The sequence below is a fragment of the Idiotropiscis lumnitzeri genome, chromosome 2 (assembly GCF_059441095.1).
Source record: "Idiotropiscis lumnitzeri isolate Australia: NSW breed Sydney's pygmy pipehorse chromosome 2, RoL_Ilum_1.0, whole genome shotgun sequence".
NCBI classification, from domain to species: domain Eukaryota; kingdom Metazoa; phylum Chordata; class Actinopteri; order Syngnathiformes; family Syngnathidae; genus Idiotropiscis; species Idiotropiscis lumnitzeri.
This window is the reverse complement of record NC_142392.1, coordinates 12,414,262-12,431,430: the sequence shown is the minus strand read 5'-3', so window position 1 is coordinate 12,431,430 and position 17,169 is coordinate 12,414,262. Positions and strand designations below refer to the sequence as shown.

Sequence of the window (17,169 nt, the reverse complement as noted above, 5' to 3'; positions counted from 1 at the left end):
ACTCTTTGTGGTAAGATGTAAATTTTGATTTTGAATAAAATATGATATATTGAATTTTGCAAAACTTTTTTATTGACACTAAGCCAGTGTGATCCGTGCCAGAAGAAGCAACGTGTCTGAGTGATGATTTTTTTTTTGTGTGTTTCATCAAACATGTAAATAAAATTAATTGCCTTTGCCTGGAACAACATTTTTTAACGTTATGCTTTTCAGTTGTCCTTTTAATCGTATTTAATGGAAAAGGTGTGAGAAGAAACGGTGCTTATGAAATCGTTGCCTTACAATCATCAATAAAAACACTTGTTCCACTTGCTCAACTGGCCTTCATTACGCTGTGTGAAAAGGTGAAAAATTGAACGAGAAGTTGAACTATAAAAAGAACCAGAAAGAGAAATGCAAATAGTCTCAGTTTCTCTCAAAGGTTTTGTCAGGAGTTGGCAACTTGATGGCGACTGGAGTCAGCGCTGGTTTTCTCGCTGTGTTTGGCTGGCTCGTATATGTATGGTCCATTGAACAAAATTCAAACTCTTCAAATATCCCCTCAGATATATTTAATATTACACTTTCTGAATAAATTTCTGACTGGCTAAATACACTTTCTAGGTTGAGCTCCATCAAGCGTTAGGCGTTTGTTGCTAAGCAGAATCTCACTTTGGAAAAAAACTATCATTTTGTCAAATATACCAAATGTTTTTGTTCATGCTATATTATGATTTTTATACATTGGATTATTTATATAGTGAAATAGGAAAATATTAAAATGTAAAATTGGAAACCACATACAGACTTAATTCAATTAATAACAAATATAGAAACATTTTATAAATATTGATCTAATTGAGAGGAGTCGTGATCTTGAAATAAAAATTGAATTATAAAAAATACTGAAAAATTAATTCAATAACCCGACCCTGGATGAGCGGCAGAAAATGGCTGGATGGATGGAATAATTTAAATTGCACACATATTCAAAAGAACAAATATGTTAAGAAATATTCAAGTGTGAAATAAAAAGGTTTAAATTGTTGATAATCTTACATATTAAAATAATTGAATAAATATTGTATTACATAAGCAAGCTTAAATATAAATTGAAATAAATGAAAAAAAAAGTCGTGTATTTTTAAATGGCCTAATATAGATATGGGAAGTAATTCTCTTTATGAAACTATGAAGGGACTGGAGCTCACAGAAGTGACCAGTCTTGGTTCTGAAGTTCCGATGTAACCAGATACTGCCCTGAGAGAAAATAGGCCTGAGCATTGTTTATGGTGGGGGCAATTCTCTCGCCAGGTCAGTGACCTTCCAGGGTATGGAAGTAATTTAAGGTGGTCACGAGTAGACTGGTCGTATCAACGGGGAGACGCATCTGCTCTCCCTCTGGGGGACTTTTGGAGGGAAATCCCGAAGACTAGCGGGATGGGAATGCATATGCAACAAGGGAAAATTAGATATTCATGTCCTATTTGGGCATTCCTTGTAAGAAGGTAATGTCTGAGAGGGGGCTCGCACGTGTGCGGAGCACACACACGCACATGATTTTGGGGAGACTTCTTTTGACATCAGCATGTGACGAGAATAAAATCTTTTTCGAACCGGTTCTTTTCCATCACCAATCCAGCCTTGCTCGGCTGCATCTCCGGAAGGCAGCAAGGACCCACACTTCAAAGACAAAATATACGACATATTGAAAGAAAAATAATACTCAAATATTGAAATAAGTATAGAATTGAATGAATAAACAACAAAGAAATAAATACCTCCTGGAAAATATCATTATTTATCAACATTTGTCAAAGCACAACATTTCGATCAGATTGAGTTCTTTCTTGCACATTCTTAAGCAATCATAATTTTTTTACTTTTACTTTTTAAGTTACTTCAGTGCATTTCACACCTGAGCCTTCAGGGAATTCCAACTTCGTCCTACTTGAATGAATCCACATCAAAATACCATCATTTATGACACCACGGCTGGACAAATAATATCCAGAAACACACTTACGCACCACTGAGTGAGTGTTGGACGATATAGCTTCTCTTGAAAGGTCCGACTTGAAAATTTCCTTGCAAGTGGATCTGAAATTAAATCCATGCTTTTCCCCCCTCCGGCCATTGTGGTTTAAAAAAAGCAAGAATATATTTCAGATTTTCGAACGGCCGCCAATTACGACTTTCGGTGTGTTGATTCGACATAGTGCTGCCCCCTCACGAGTGAGTATCCAATCACAAAACGCGTTCATCACCCTCAGCGTAAGGCCAGCGAGAAGGCTCACTGTAACCAACTCGTGATCTGATTGGCTATCGCAACCGTCTAACAAATATGAAAGCTCATTGACTTTGACAGAAGAGATGCTCGCACAATTGCATCTTAAGGCCTCGGAACGCATAATGCGTGCTCCTGCTATTGTGAAACCTGCTCGGCAAGACGAGCGAGCGGAATTCCGATTGGATTCAAAACTCTCACCTAAAAATACAACGCTCAGCTATAATATGACATCAATGCGACGATTACGATTTTTTTTTTTTTATTGATTATGTTCGGCCAACAGAGAAGGCCTTGAAGGCCCACCACTGCGTTACTTAATAGCCTAAATTAAACTTTACTTTCATGAATAGAGTTAAAGTTATGCTTTATTGTAGGATTTATGTAATTAATAGCCTTTGATGGACTTTAGTGTACTTAATGTAAACTGGTAACGCTGAAAAAACAAAACAGACAGCAATTCAAGTTTAAACCCATATACGTGAAATGCCCTTTAGAAATAAAGTATATTTTTGCACACATTACACCGACATTGAGTTCCTCCAGATCGACGCTGACCTCAATGATGAAGAGAGCCAATCAAAAATCCCAAAACACAAGCAAACAGGAAAAAGTGACAAACAAGAAAGCTGGCAATGTGAAGAGTGTGAAACAGGTTTGTATTTCCATACGTTGTAACTTATGGACGGTAATAATTCTTCATTTCTACTTCTAACATAGCGCAACTGTGGGTCTGGTGAATGTATAATCTTGCGTTGAGCCGCCACTACAATGAGTTACGATTCTAATGCAGTGGGCCTCAACATAGTATATGTCAGGTCAGGGATTTTTACAGGGGGGACTTATCAAGGGATGGATATACAGGAATGGGTCCCGGTTTAGACGAGATGGCGCCGAGGAGCAACATAAGGGGAGTCCACATCTGTTCTCGTCTTGAGGGTTTTGGATGGCCATGTAAGGGCAAGTAGGATGAGAAGGCACAGAACGCTTGAACTATTTACAAAGTCGTTACACTGCCCTCCCCTTTATCAAGAACCTCGTCCCGAGGGCGTCATTCAACAAAGTCACTGAGGTGACCCGGTGGTCTCCTCTGTCGCTGAGGTTGCCCCGAGGCATGTCCGCTCGGAACAGCTAATGTAGCATCAGGCGATGAGTCCTCAACTGTAGTAGCCGCCTATGGGGGTGGGAGTGGAGGTACAATCCGCCCTCTTGGAGGGGTGGGATTCGAAACCCACTGTGAATGTGTCCGCGACCCAGACTGCTGCTGTGGAACGGCATCACCTCTATATGGGGCCAGTCTGTCTCTGTGGAGGGCTACCCGTCTGCCACCAGGTGGCAGCTGCACCCTATACACCACCTCTCCTATCCTCTCCAGCACGCCACACGGCCCCACCCAGTGCCTGTCCAATTTAGGACACCTGCCCTTTTTCCTTTTTGGGCTGGACACCCAAACCAGGTCTCCAGCCTTAAAGTCCGTCCCTCTGGCCTTCATGTCATAATTCCTTTTCTGCCTTACACCTGCCTTCTGTAAATGGTCGCGAGCAAAGGCATGTGCTGACTCCAACCTGTCTTGGAGTCTCCTGGCATATTCCGGTGGCACGGCTGGTGTATCAGGGGTCTGCCAAAAGCCATTTCCACCGGTGTCCGTAGCTCACGCCCCAGCATGAGCAGGGCAGGTGTACATGAAGTGGAATCCTGTACAGCGGACCTGTAGGCCCACAAAACCAGAGGGAGATGCCTGTCCCAATCTCGTTGGTGCTCCGCTGTGAGAATTGCGAGTTGTTTTGCCAAGGTCCTGTTAAAGCGCTCAATGAGCCCATCACTTTGAGGATGCAGAGGTGTTGTGCGTGTTTTCCTCATGCCCAGTCGCTCACACATTGCAGTGAACACAGCCGACTCAAAGTTTCTCCCTCGGTCGCTGTGAATGACCTCAGCTGCCCCAAACCTTGTAGACATGCCTTCAACCAGCGCGTCTGCAACAGTCTCTGCTTCTTGGTCGGGGATGGCATATAATTCTGGCCATTTCGTAAAATAGTCCAGACCAGCTAAGACATAACGGTTGCCTTTGTCAGTGTGTGGAAATGGGCCCATTATGTCCTCTCCATCGGCGCGCCCACTGCTAGCTGTTGGAGGTGGGCACGAGACCGGCCTGGTGGACCCTTGTGCGCTGTGCAGAGGTCACAACGGCGACAAAAGTCCTCAACATCTCGCCTTAGTTGGCTCCAATAGAAACTTTGCCGGAGTCTGCGAAGTGTTTTCGACACACCAATGTGTCCTGCCCCTGCAGGCCCATGAGAAGCTTTCAACACAGCCTCTCTCAGAGCCCTGGGGATGACCACCTGCCATCTATCCTCACCAGTAGCAGGCTCCTTCCAAGCTCTCTGGAGCACCCCATCCTTGACCTAAAGAGTCCCAATCTTTGAATACAGTCCTTTAGTGGCAGGCGAGTATCTAGCGACCTCCTCCCACTTTGGGTTTTGACCCTGCAATACAGGTCGGAGGTCAACATCCTGTTGCTGCTGCTTCCTGCATTCAGGTGCCCCCACAACCTTGACCTCCCTACATATGGGGTTGACATGATCATGCGCGGGACTTTGCTCATCACCACAAAGTTCCTTCTCTCGGGTTTCTCTGTTCTCGCAGAAGCGGCAGCCAGCAAGAGCACAAGGGCGTCGAGACATAGCGTCAGCGTTGGCATGGCAATTTCCAGTCCTGTGCTCCACTTGGAAGACATATGGTGCCAGTTCTTCAAGCCAGCGTGCAATCTGTCCTTCAGGCTCCTTAAAAGACAATAGCCACTGGAGTGCCGCATGGTCAGTGTGTACAATTAGGGGAAACCCGACAGACAATATCGAAAATGGCTAATGGCTCTCACAATTGCCAGCAGTTCCCTTCGTGTGACACAATAACGCCGTTCAGCCTTATTCAAGGTTTTGCTGAAGTATGCCACTACTCTCTCCCCGTCTGCCCCCACTTCACTCAAAACCGCCCCAATTCTGACATTGCTGGCATCAGTGTCCAGGACAAACGGCAGGTTGGCATCTGGGGGGACGAGAATGAAGGCCCGTCTGCACTCGGGAGTCCAATCAAAATCAGTGTCCTTCCGCTGCAGGTAGAAAATCGGTGCAGCTAGACATGAGAAACCCCGCACGAATCGCCTGTAATAGGATGCCAGCCCAAGGAAGCTCTTCAGTTCACGCGGGTTGCTGGGAGTAGGCCAGTCCCTCACGGCTCGCACTTTCTCCTCCAAAGTGCTAATGCCTTCCCTTCCAACTTTGGCCTTTTATTTTTGTTTAATGAATACCCTTTAAGTTTCCCACTCCTCGCTTCCCTGCGTTTGGGTCCTCCTCAACCTCCAGCGCAACATGACAGAATGGACTAACCAACAACGGATCCAGCAGGAAGCACACGCCGACGAGTTCGCCGTCGCCGCTCTAGCTGGTACCCCCCCTCAGCCTGTCAACCAACCCCAAACCCTTCACGTGCTTTTTATTCCACGCCTGTTTCTCCCTCTTCGTCTAGTTATGACTCACAGCACCCAGCCATTTCACCTCCCCACATTTTTGTAGATTCTGATTTTGAATACATTTACAACCTTCTAGACTCCCAGTGCGACACAGATTTTGTTAGGCCCAGTCAGTTTCCTACCCACTATTAGTTTTTGTTACCTTTTTCTTTTGATTCCTTTGAGTCTAGTCCATCAGACCTTTACTTGGGCACACGTTTGGCCATCTATCCCGGACCTCCGCGGGGTGGTCAACGACGGTTCCCAAGTAAAGGAACTGCCACCAGTCATCGGAACACCCGCTTTTCACACCCTGAGGCACATTCTTCACAGCCACTTTGTTCACCTCGTCCACTATCATTTTCTGCACCTTGTCCCGTTCCACCCACATTTTGTAGACCACGTTCATCAGCACCTGTAGTCTCGGTCCCTCGTTCCCCTAAATCCCTATGGCGGCAGACTGATAGGGATGAGGCCCCCAGTGCCGTCTCCTCGACAGCTGCAGTCTCCCGTTCCGGCTCCTCGACAGCTGCAGTCTCCCGTTCCGGCCCCTCGCCTGCTGCCGCCCCGAGTGCCGGCCCCTTGCCAGTTCCTCAAGCTCCTACTCCGGCGGTGCACGTTCTGTGCCCCCCCCCTGAGTTGCCCAGGATCATTTATACATTTCAACAAACAAAGCAAAGACATCCTACTACTCTCCTATTTGCTATGTGTCATCCGCAACTAACTTTAGCTTTCTCTTATTGGTTGTCTTCCCCGCAGGATGGCGTGTCGGCTCTTCCCATGTGCGCGCCAAGGCAGTTGTTTGTGCTCAACTGCCAATGAGCCACTGGATCTGTTATTCTGCTTTTGCGGTCACCATTTTACCTATCTCACACAACAGCGCCTTGATGTCTGGAACATTCTGCGTCAGCACACCCAGTTCTCAGAAGTGCGGCTCGTCCTGTACAAAACATCTGCCACCTATGCATTTCACACAGCCTGATCTGACCTTTTATTGTACATTGAATTAAAGGCCAGTCAATAAAAATCTTTCTTGCATTAAACTGAATACATTTAACTTGTAGTCAATCGTATAAAATCCTTTATAGTCAAATGTATCAAATCCTTTACTATGCTGGCAGTTTACCAGGAAGCCACAAAACAGATGCACGTCTTGATCCGTTTTCGACAGGAAACCGTTTAGCTCGCATTTAACAGAAGTGTGACCCAAACATGTCTTGTAAGCTGAAACCGTTCGAACAACAGGAAGAGTGTGGACGGGTGTGATGAAGTCAAAGTGTTCATGTTTTTCCATTATTTGAGTTTACTTATGAAAATTGCTTTTGTTCCAGGCCCCAGATTGGCAGGCGTGTTGACAGATAATAATCCTGCAAATGCAGGAAAAATGATGAGAACGGAGATCATTGTTGCCTTTTCAACGGATCTTGTCAGAACTGTGAACTCATAGAAACTACGACACAGCACCACTTTACTGCAGCCTGTTGTGAAGATACAATCACATCGCTGTTACTGTGCTGTTCCTTTACTGCCTTCTGCTGTCGAAACACGCACACTTTTCAAATCAACCTGGAAAATGGATTTCCCTTCACCACATCAACCATCCCAAATGAACCAAACTGTGACCACATATTTCGTGGGTCACACTTTGCCGTGCTTCAATAAAACGCCGCACAGGAGTGGGAAAGCTTTTCTCTGGACCTTTTCACTGAGAGGTTTGGCGGACCGCTCCTCGCAAGTGACAAAGACAATCTTGGCTGGTAGATTCAGTTGTACAGTCAGAAGGCTTGTCCAGTTGTTTTGCAGAAACTTCTCTGACAGTTCCCAAATACGAACTTGAAAAACGTATTCAACTTAACTGCCGTTGAGAGAAACTGAGACGATTTGCGTTTCTCTGTCTGGTTCTTTTTATAGTTCAACTTCTAGTTCAGTTTTTCACCTTTTTACACAGCATAATGAAGGCCAGTTGAGCAAGTGGAACAAGTGATTTTATTGATGATTGTGGAAGGCAACGATTTCATAAGCACCATTTCTTCTCACACCTTTTCCATTAAGTACGATTAAAAAGACAACTGAAAAGCATAATGTTAAAAAATGTTGTTCCAGGCAAAGGCAATCATATTCATAATGTTTGATGTAAACACCAAAACAAATCATCATCACTCAGACACATTGCTTCTTCTGACACTGATCACATTGGATTAGTGTCAATAAAAGAGGTTTGCAAAATTAAATTTACATTTTATTCAAAATCACATTTAGATCTTACCACAAAGAGTCGGTTCTTTCATTTTTTTAATCTTCAAGGATCGCTGCAATTCTCACCAGCACAATCGTGTCTCTCAGCACTACGTTTAGTGAAGAATTTTTTAGCGCAAACGCTGCAACTGAATGGCTTGTCTCCACTGTGCGTTCTTGTGTGGCTTGTTAACTGTGAATTTTGAGAGAAACCCTTGCCACAAACTGAGCAGGAAAAAGGTTTTACTACAGTGTGCTTTCTTGTGTGGCTTGTTAAACTTGACTTTATAGAAAAGCTTTCACCACAAACTGAGCAGGAAAAAGGTTTTTCACCACGGTGTGTTCTTGAGTGCGCTGTTAATTGTGACTTTAGAGAGAAACTCTTGCCACAAACTGAGCAGGAAAAAGGTTTTTCACCACTGTGTGTTCTTGTGTGGATTGTTAACGTTGACTTACGGAGGAGGCTTTTGCCACAAACTGAGCAGGAAAAAGGCTTTTCTCCAGAGTGTGTTCTTCTATGTTTTGTTAAATTTGACTTTTGAGAGAAACTCTTGCCACAAACTGAGCAGGAAAAAGGCTTTTCTCCACTGTGCGTTCTTGTGTGATATTTTAAAGTTGACTTTACAGAAAAGCTTTTGCCACAAACTGAGCAGGAAAAAGGTTTTTCTCCAGTGTGTGTTCTTCTATGTTTTGTTAAATTTGACTTTTGAGAGAAACTCTTGCCACAAACTGAGCAGGAAAAAGGCTTTTCTCCACTGTGTGTTCTTGTGTGTCTTGTTACCTGAGACTTCTCAGAGAAGAATTTTCCACAAACCGAGCAAGCAAAAGGTGTTTCACCACTGTGTGTTTTTGTGTGACATGTTAAAATTGACTTTCGAGAGAAACGCTTGTCACAAACTGAGAAGGAAAAAGGGTTTTCTCCAGTGTGTGTTCTTGTGTGCCTTTTTACATTTGACTGATTAACAAAACTCATGCCACAAACTAAGCAGGAAAAAGGTTTTTCACCACTGTGTGTTCTTGTGTGAATTATTAAATTAGACCTTTGAGAGAAACTCTTGCCACAAACTGAGCAGGAAAAAGGTTTTTCACCACTGTGTGTTCTTGTGTGGCTTGTTAAATGTGACTTTACAGAAAAGCTTTTGCCACAAATTGAGCAGGAAAAAGGTTTTTCTCCAGTATGTGTTCTTATGTGCTGTTTTAAAGAGAATTTTGAAGTTAATGATTTCCCACAGTGAGTACATACCCAACTGTCAGTGTGACATGCCCTTTCACCTTTGGCTTGCCCATCATCAGCATCATCATCATTCGTATCATTATCATCATGAGCGTCTGATAATGTGTCCTCATTATGTGCTTGTGATGGCGCCCAGTGGTCTTCGTCATCTTCTGTTGTCACGTGATGACTTGAACTGCTGCTTGTAGGCTCCGCCCCTCTGTTGTCCTCACTGTCATCCTTGTTTTCATCTTCAGTCTTTATAGGGACAACGTTCAGTGGTGACTTGTTGATCTCCTCTTCTTCCTCCTCCTTTTTGATGTGAGTCCAGTCTGGCTTCTCTTTCACAGAACAGAGATCATATTCACTGACGTCTGCAGGACACAGAAAGACAAATTTGGTTTGGTCAAGTCAAAGCTCATGCGGCGACTTTGTCCTATTTTCTACAGTGCTACCTTGACTTGAGCCTGCTGCACACAGATTAATGCGTGCGACCCCGATTTGGACCGGACCATGGGGACATTTCACTAAATTACGTCCTACGATGTAAATCTCCTTTTAGCAGCACAACTGTGATAAACGAGCATTTAAAAAGGAAGCACGTTGTGGCCGATGCCCGATTTCATTCCTGACATAGTCACAGAAGTTTCTGGAAGCGAGCTGAAGTTAGCACACATAGGCTATTGTGTGCGTCTGATGGAACACCTGTTGTGGGACCCTAACTTATTGATGGGGACCACTGGGGGCCATCGCAACATAATGTCATTGATAGAATAGAAATCCTTCAAGTAAAATAAAAGTATTTCTTTTTGCATTAAGAGATAGAACTAAATGCTCCAGGGCTTGTTGGTGGAAAAGGGGGTTGTGACGTTCTCCCTTTTTAAGCCCATTGTAAGCCAAAGATGCAGATGCATTCCTTGCTGCATGCGCTTGTTCACTGATCGAGATCCGTGCAACCCTGCATGGATGCATTCAATGTATTTTAAATGTTTGGATGAGGTGAAACTACGCACGTGCACAAAACAGAGCAGGGCCACCCGAGGTTCTTTGACTCTCACCCGACCGACCAAGACAGAACAAAGTTCTTCAATAAATAAGACCAATACGTACTTGATTTTTTAAAAAACGTAATAATTTGTGTTTTATTCACAAACATTGATCAACCTCCATTGATCTTATTGCCGCAGTGTGCACAGTTTTTAGAGTCAGGTCGAATCATTCCATAAGGAATTGCTTGAACAAGATATGTCAGAGTTATTGTAAAAAACGAGACAAGCCTTCATAAATGAATCACCCAGCCAAGATTGTCTTTGTCACTTGCAAGGAGCAGTCCGGCAAAGAGAAAAGCTTTCCCGCTCCTGTGCGGCGTTTTATTGAAGCACAGCAAAGCAATTTGAATATACAAACTCATAAAGAATGGAAAAACATGAACACTTTGACTTCATCACACCCGTCCTCACTCTTCCTGTTGTTCGAACGGTTTCAGCTTACAAGACATGTTTGGGTCACACATCTGCGAAACGGTTTCCTGTCAAACACGGTTCAAGACGTGCATCTGTTTTTGTGGCTTCCTGCTAAACTGCCAGCATAGACAACACTCTGTTACCGCTGAACTCACGTTTTCCTGTTTAAGAGGTCCATGTTTTTGTGACCTATAAACCCGTAAGCATAGTTTTGAAACATGATGACATGTCAAACTTAATTTCTTTCACAATAATATAAAACTTTCGCAGATGTTGCAAAAACAAAATGGAGAAGCTGTGGAGCAGAGCACAACATCAGTCAGACCCCGGGTCCACGACCAGACTTAATACATTACGATTGCTACGTACCAGCGAAACCGTCGGGCCCTCCACACAACGGTACGCCTCGATCCTTACTGTGTTCCATGCCACAAAGTGCCCAATACGATACGCGGAAGCGCGCTTCTCTTCATTATTTCTATTTTCAGCTCATAATTTTCCTGCTAAAATTTACACCGTGGCCAGGGTCTGTGCTCAAACTGAGCTTATTCACAACTATGTTGTCTATAGCTATAGTTTTACACTTCTTATTTCTCATCTCTTTAACCACTAGACCTTTCTTTTCTTTATCTTCTGCACATTTCTCCCGCACTAGTCCCCATTTATTTAGTTCCTATCATCAATTTTTAAATGTATTTATTTTTTTTATACTTTTTATAATGTTCTTTCATAGTGTGGTTACTTTGACATCTTTTAATGTCTTAATCATTATGGAGGCCTCTTGTTTAAACAATAATTGAAACTAACACAGGGACATTTTCCATGACCAATCAGCCAGCAGACCCACACGCACAAACTCTCTTTAACGACCCCAAAAGCCCCGACCGCTTGGACACAGGCGCACAACACCCATTGTGAGTAAAAGCATCTCACCTAAAGTTCAGCCGGCCGGCTGTTGAGCGCCTGCGCCCCAGCACCCTGAGACCCTCAATGGAGCAAGAATCCTGTTTGTGACGCCAAAAATGGGGTATATTTTGTTGTTGATGTGTGGGTCTGGCTCAATTTCCCTCCGGACAGGTCGCCGAGCATGGCAGAATTGGTGATGGAAAAAAATTCTCTGACACAGTCATTTTGGTGAGAAAGAGATTTTATAAGGTGTCCCCCTCTCTCCGGCCTTCCCTTCTAATGGCCACACCGGACATGAATATTGAAGGATTGTATTATGATTGCTGGCATTATTTTAAACACCTACAGGACAGAAGGTCAATTATTTAATTTAGCAGGTTCATATTTACAAAATATGTTAAACATTGATTAAACAAAAAGCATTTATCAAATGAAAGTAGAAGTACAGTGCATAGATAAGATTGACAGGGATTTTAGTCATGGTGTTTTCTGATGCATTCATATGCTAAATTTCTATGACTTAGTTTAAATTTAAGACCTCAAATTTGCACACAGTATTTTCATCACCCACACTCTCATTCCGAACAAACAGATTCTGCTCAGGTCAAACTGATGACACCCCAGATAGTACTTCATGGACAAATACAATAAAACACATTCTCCACATAGGCCATAGAAGATACAAACACATCAAGTTGGGCGGGGGAGGACGTCACAGGGATGCGATCAGGAACACCAAAAACACATAATTTGATCTGGGAAAATTTACACCACACAATCTGTACACTGACGAGATTACAGGGGAATGTGAGCAGGAGAGACGGAGAGACTGCCTGAGAAGGTCAGCCTTGGACGTGGACAGGAGAAGGAGCAAGGACGACCGATTCAACCTACATGACCCTTGACATAGAAAACCTATAAAATGTGAGGCTGGGCTGAGATCAGGGCGCCATTTTTCGATTGTACTCGTCTGAGTACAGTTTCTCGTCAGATTAAGAAAAAGCCGCCCAGATATCGGTCTTTGTACTATTCCCTGAACTCCAGAAATCGAAGAAACTAAAATATCTCAACTGTAATCAGTTGTTGTTGAGTCTTTATTTGGTTCTTTTCTTCTTGAGTACAAAAAACGAACACGCATTGGAGTAAGTTTGGCTTTTAAGATTCATTTACTAAATGTTTCTCATTTTCTCAGTGGCTCAACTCCAACAGTGGATATAAAAATACACTTCATCTGTCAGCATAGTTTTGAAACATAATGACATGACAAACTTAATTTCTTTCACACCATTTAAATACCGGAATATGTAAAATGTTAAATAATCAGTTCGAATTTTAAAATGGGGAAAAAAAACACGGAGTTTACCCCCACAAATGGTTATTCTTTGGCATATATTTTCGGCACTGATTTCATTTGGCATAAACAAATGTTAAGCAGACCTGCAAGTAAACGGCAATATTCAAAAATAAAACGGCAATAACCTTGAACGATTTCCCCAAACAACTTAATGTTGTGATGCATATTTTTAACGATCGAAAGTCGTTCTTTACAAAGCAAATGAGAGTAAGAAGGTCTGCAAAGGCTGTCTCGCTTGCCAAGCAGGGACAGTGGATGAGGTGGGAAGGCCTGGAGAAAAGAAAGCTTGGCTGGAGGGATCTCTGGGAGATGGAAGCTAGCAACATCAGCTTCATCATCAGAGCTACCAATGACGTGCTCCCATCCCCAAAAAACCTCCACCAGTGGTATGGCGAAGATCCAACCTGTGCCCTCTGCCCAACACCAGCAACTCTCAAACACATCCTGACTGGTTGTAAGACCAGCCTCACACAAGGCCGCTATACCTGGAGGCACAACCAGGTCCTCAAGAGCTTGGCAGCAGTGCTTGAAAGCAAGAGAATTACCATCAACTCCTTGCCCTTAAGAGCCACCACTACCATTACAGCACCAAAATTTGTCAGAGAGGGACAGAAAAAGCCCCACCATCCTTTTCTCAAGACAGAAGTTGGTCAGCTAACCAAAGGCCCGGGATTGGAAGATGCTGGTCGACATAGGTCAGCAACTAATCTTCCCAGCAGAGATTGCAGCCACCACCCTAAGGCCAGACTTAGTGCTGTGGTCCCCTTCACTGAAGGCTGTCTACATTGCAGAGCTGACAGTCCCGTGGGAAAATGCAGTTGAAGAGGCCTATGAGCGTAAGAAGTTGCGCTACACTGAACTGGCGGCGGACGCACAACAACGAGGGTGGAAAGCCAAGGTCTATCCCGTCGAAGTTGGATGCAGAGGGTTTGTGGCCTCATCAACCATCAAGCTGCTGAAAGACCTGGGCATCCATGGACAGGCTCTGCGGCACACAGTCAGATCGCTCTCTAAAGCGGCTGAAAGAAGCAGCCAGTGGATCTGGATGAAGAGGAAGGACCCCTCATGGGCTCATAGATCAGCAAAATGACCCCCGCACCCCCTCCCCATCCCACCACTAATCTCCGTCATCCCACTTGAGTACCCAGGGCAGAACCATCCACCACAGTTGATTGGGCATGGGACACAAGCGCGGGCGTGATCAACCCGCCGCTGGCCACCATCGATGAGGGTGTCTAGTGATAAAGGCCGAAACACCCAGTGATTTGATGGAACACTACTGACGATGTGTCCCAAATTGACATCTCTCCCATCCCAACCATGAGACACAAGCCCCATGCCACTCTCAACAGCAAGCCTAACCTCATGCGAGTACCATCTATCGGCACAATGGACAGTTTACCATCACGTGCAGTGTTTTATGATTCGATATATATATATATATATTTTTATATATATATATATATATATATATATATATATATATATGTATATATATAATTTTTGGGGGACGAAGAAATATATTTCAGAAATACGTGATTAAAGCGTGACATCATCAGAAGGCGCGAGGGCCACCGAAAAACCCTTTTTTATCTCATCTTTTGGCGGATCATATCAAATATAACGAACTAAATGGTATCAACATTTTAGGCTCAGAGCTGACTATCACTCAGTTAGCAGACACGGGGAGGACAAGATGGCCGGAGCCGGGATCGAACCCGATCAGCTCCGGCCATCTTGTGTGGAGTTTGCATGTCCTCCCCGTGCCTGCGTGGGTTTCCTCCGGGTACTCCGGTTTCCTCCCACATTCGAAAAACATGCATGGCATGCCGATTGAACACTCTAAATTGCCCCTAGGTATGAGTGTGAGCGCGGATGGTTGTTCGTCTCTGTGTGCCCTGCAATTGGCTGGCAACTGCCCGAAGATAGCTGGGAAAGGCTCCAGCACTACCCCCACCACCCCCACCCCCGCGACCCTAGTGAGGAGAAGCGGTTCAGAAGATGGATGGATATATATATATATATATATATATATATATATATATATATACACAAGTGGTGTCAGAAAAACGTGTTTAATCCAACACCCCTCTTTAACGGCGTCAATATTTTTAACGTGCGATTACGACTCATCTTGGCCTAATAAACAAAGTAGTCTTATGACGTAGCACTGACGCTTGCGAGACCGGAAAAAAAACATCAAGCATGCGAAATTTAGGACACGCCTGCATGGGCTTGCTGTGGGGATTTTTCGCCGGTTTATAGAACTAAAAGCATCATGGCGATTGGTAAAAATGACGCAAATTCAATTCTGAACGGCAATTTTTTTTTTTAACTTACCTCATGGTGTCATTGATAAGAGCAAAGTATTTTGTGTGTATTGCCATCGTGAACTGAACTCCCATCGCAGCACGTCCAGTTTAAAATACCATTTGATTGCCAAGTACACCGCTGATGCCAATTCTCCAGCCCCTTGTCAAACCCAGGCATCCATGGATAATTTGCAACTGAAACCGATGGATGGATCAACTAAATTGAGACTCACCAAAGCCATAGCGAAGTCGGTGGCCACTGCGTGTAAGCATCGTGGAGGACGAAGGTCTGGCTGAAATACTTTGCATTGCGTCTATAGATATCTTCAATGTAACCCTCATTCAAGATTTGCAGGAAGCGGAGAAGGCGGAAGCGCTCGCGCTCATCGTCAGGAGAACGTGATGATGTGACCTCATTATGTGCTTGTGATGACCCCCAGGGTGATGAAGAAAATAGAGAATAGAAATCCCAATGACAATAAAGGGATTTCTATTCTCTATTTTCTTCATCACCCTGTGATAACTTCAGCTGCTGCTTGGAGGCTCCGCCCCTTTGTTGTCCTCACTCTCACCCTTGTTTTCATCTTCAGTCTTTATAGGGACACAATTCAGTGGTGACTTGTTGATCTCCTCCTCCTCCTTTTTTATGTGAGTCAAGTCTGGCTCCTCTTTCACAGAACAGAGATAGTAGGATAGTAGGACACAAAAAGACAAAACACACATTTGGTTTGGTCAAGTCAAACCTCAGGCGGTGACTTAATTGTTTCTACACTGCTACCTTGACTTGTGCCTGACTCACATAGAGCAATGCGTGCCACCCGGATTTGGACCGGTCCATGGGGTAGGGGGGAATTTCACCAAATTAAACCTCCCTTTCATAGCAGCACGGCAGTGATAATCGAGCATTTAAATACATAAACACCCAAAAAAGGCCAAAAAATGGACAAAGCTGCATAAGGGTGATTTTTTTTTTTTTTTTTTACATATGCTTTAGGAATGTTTATATTTGAGAACGGTGTTTTTTTTGTGTCCACTGTGTGAAGGTTCATTTGTTCTGACATACCTTATGATCCTAGGATCTGGTTTTTAGGAGATGTTGATATGATTCATGTGGATTGTCACAAATGTAATTTGTTAGCCAGCACTGCTGGGAAAAAAATAGTACTCGTCAATTGGAAGTGTGAGAAGTCACCATCACAGAGTCACAGGTTGAATGAACTTTCTTCTTATTGTACGGCAGAAAATATTTTGTTTGGAGTTCGGAGGAAGCCCACAATCTTTGGAAAAATCTGGGGAAATTTCCTTTACATTATGCCAACGTTGTCTCCTACCGGGTAGCATTTCTGTACTTGACAGGGGTTGTTCAAATATTTTTGGTTTAGCGGTAATGTAGCATAATATCTATTTATTTATATTTTTCATCTTGACCCTTAGTTGGATTTTTATACTTGCAAAAAAGATGTTTGATTGGTTTGGGTGTATGCTGTTTTGATGTTAATAAAAGCGAAATAAAAAAAAGGCATTTTCCTCTAACAAATGGATGTGTTGATGCATATAGTTAACAATAGAAAGTTGTTCTTTACAAGCAACCAAACCTTGACCCAGAGAGTCTCAACAACTATAGCCCGGTTTCAAATCTTCCGTTTATTGCAAAAATTCTTGAAAAGGTCGTAGCGCAACAACTTAATAAATATATGACTGCTAATAATCAATTTGAACCTTTCCAATCGGGTTTTAGAGCCGACCACTCTACTGAGACGGCCCTTGCTAAAGTTACTAATGATCTTCTCATAGCTATGGACGCCGACACCTCATCAATATTACTCTTACTCGATCTTAGTGCCGCTTTTGATACCGTTGATCATAACATATTATTAAAACGCCTTGAAACGTGTGTTGGTATTTCAGGTTCAGC

General features: G+C 43.6%; 2 protein-coding genes across 2 annotated transcripts in view; both read right to left on the bottom strand.

Annotated features, from left to right (window-relative positions):
- Nucleotides 1-17,169, bottom strand: part of LOC148341716 (uncharacterized) — a 146,665-nt gene that overhangs the window by 91,533 nt on the left and 37,963 nt on the right. The gene's annotated exons all lie outside the window — the stretch shown is intronic.
- On the bottom strand, nt 7,740-15,075 carry LOC148341720 (uncharacterized). The gene is made up of 2 exons (XM_088283617.1): nt 15,069-15,075; nt 7,740-9,593 (listed from the first exon to the last, which is right to left on the bottom strand). The coding sequence occupies exons 1-2, from the start codon at nt 15,073-15,075 to the stop codon at nt 8,071-8,073; spliced, it is 1,530 nt and encodes a 509-aa protein (XP_088139743.1). The 3' UTR covers nt 7,740-8,070.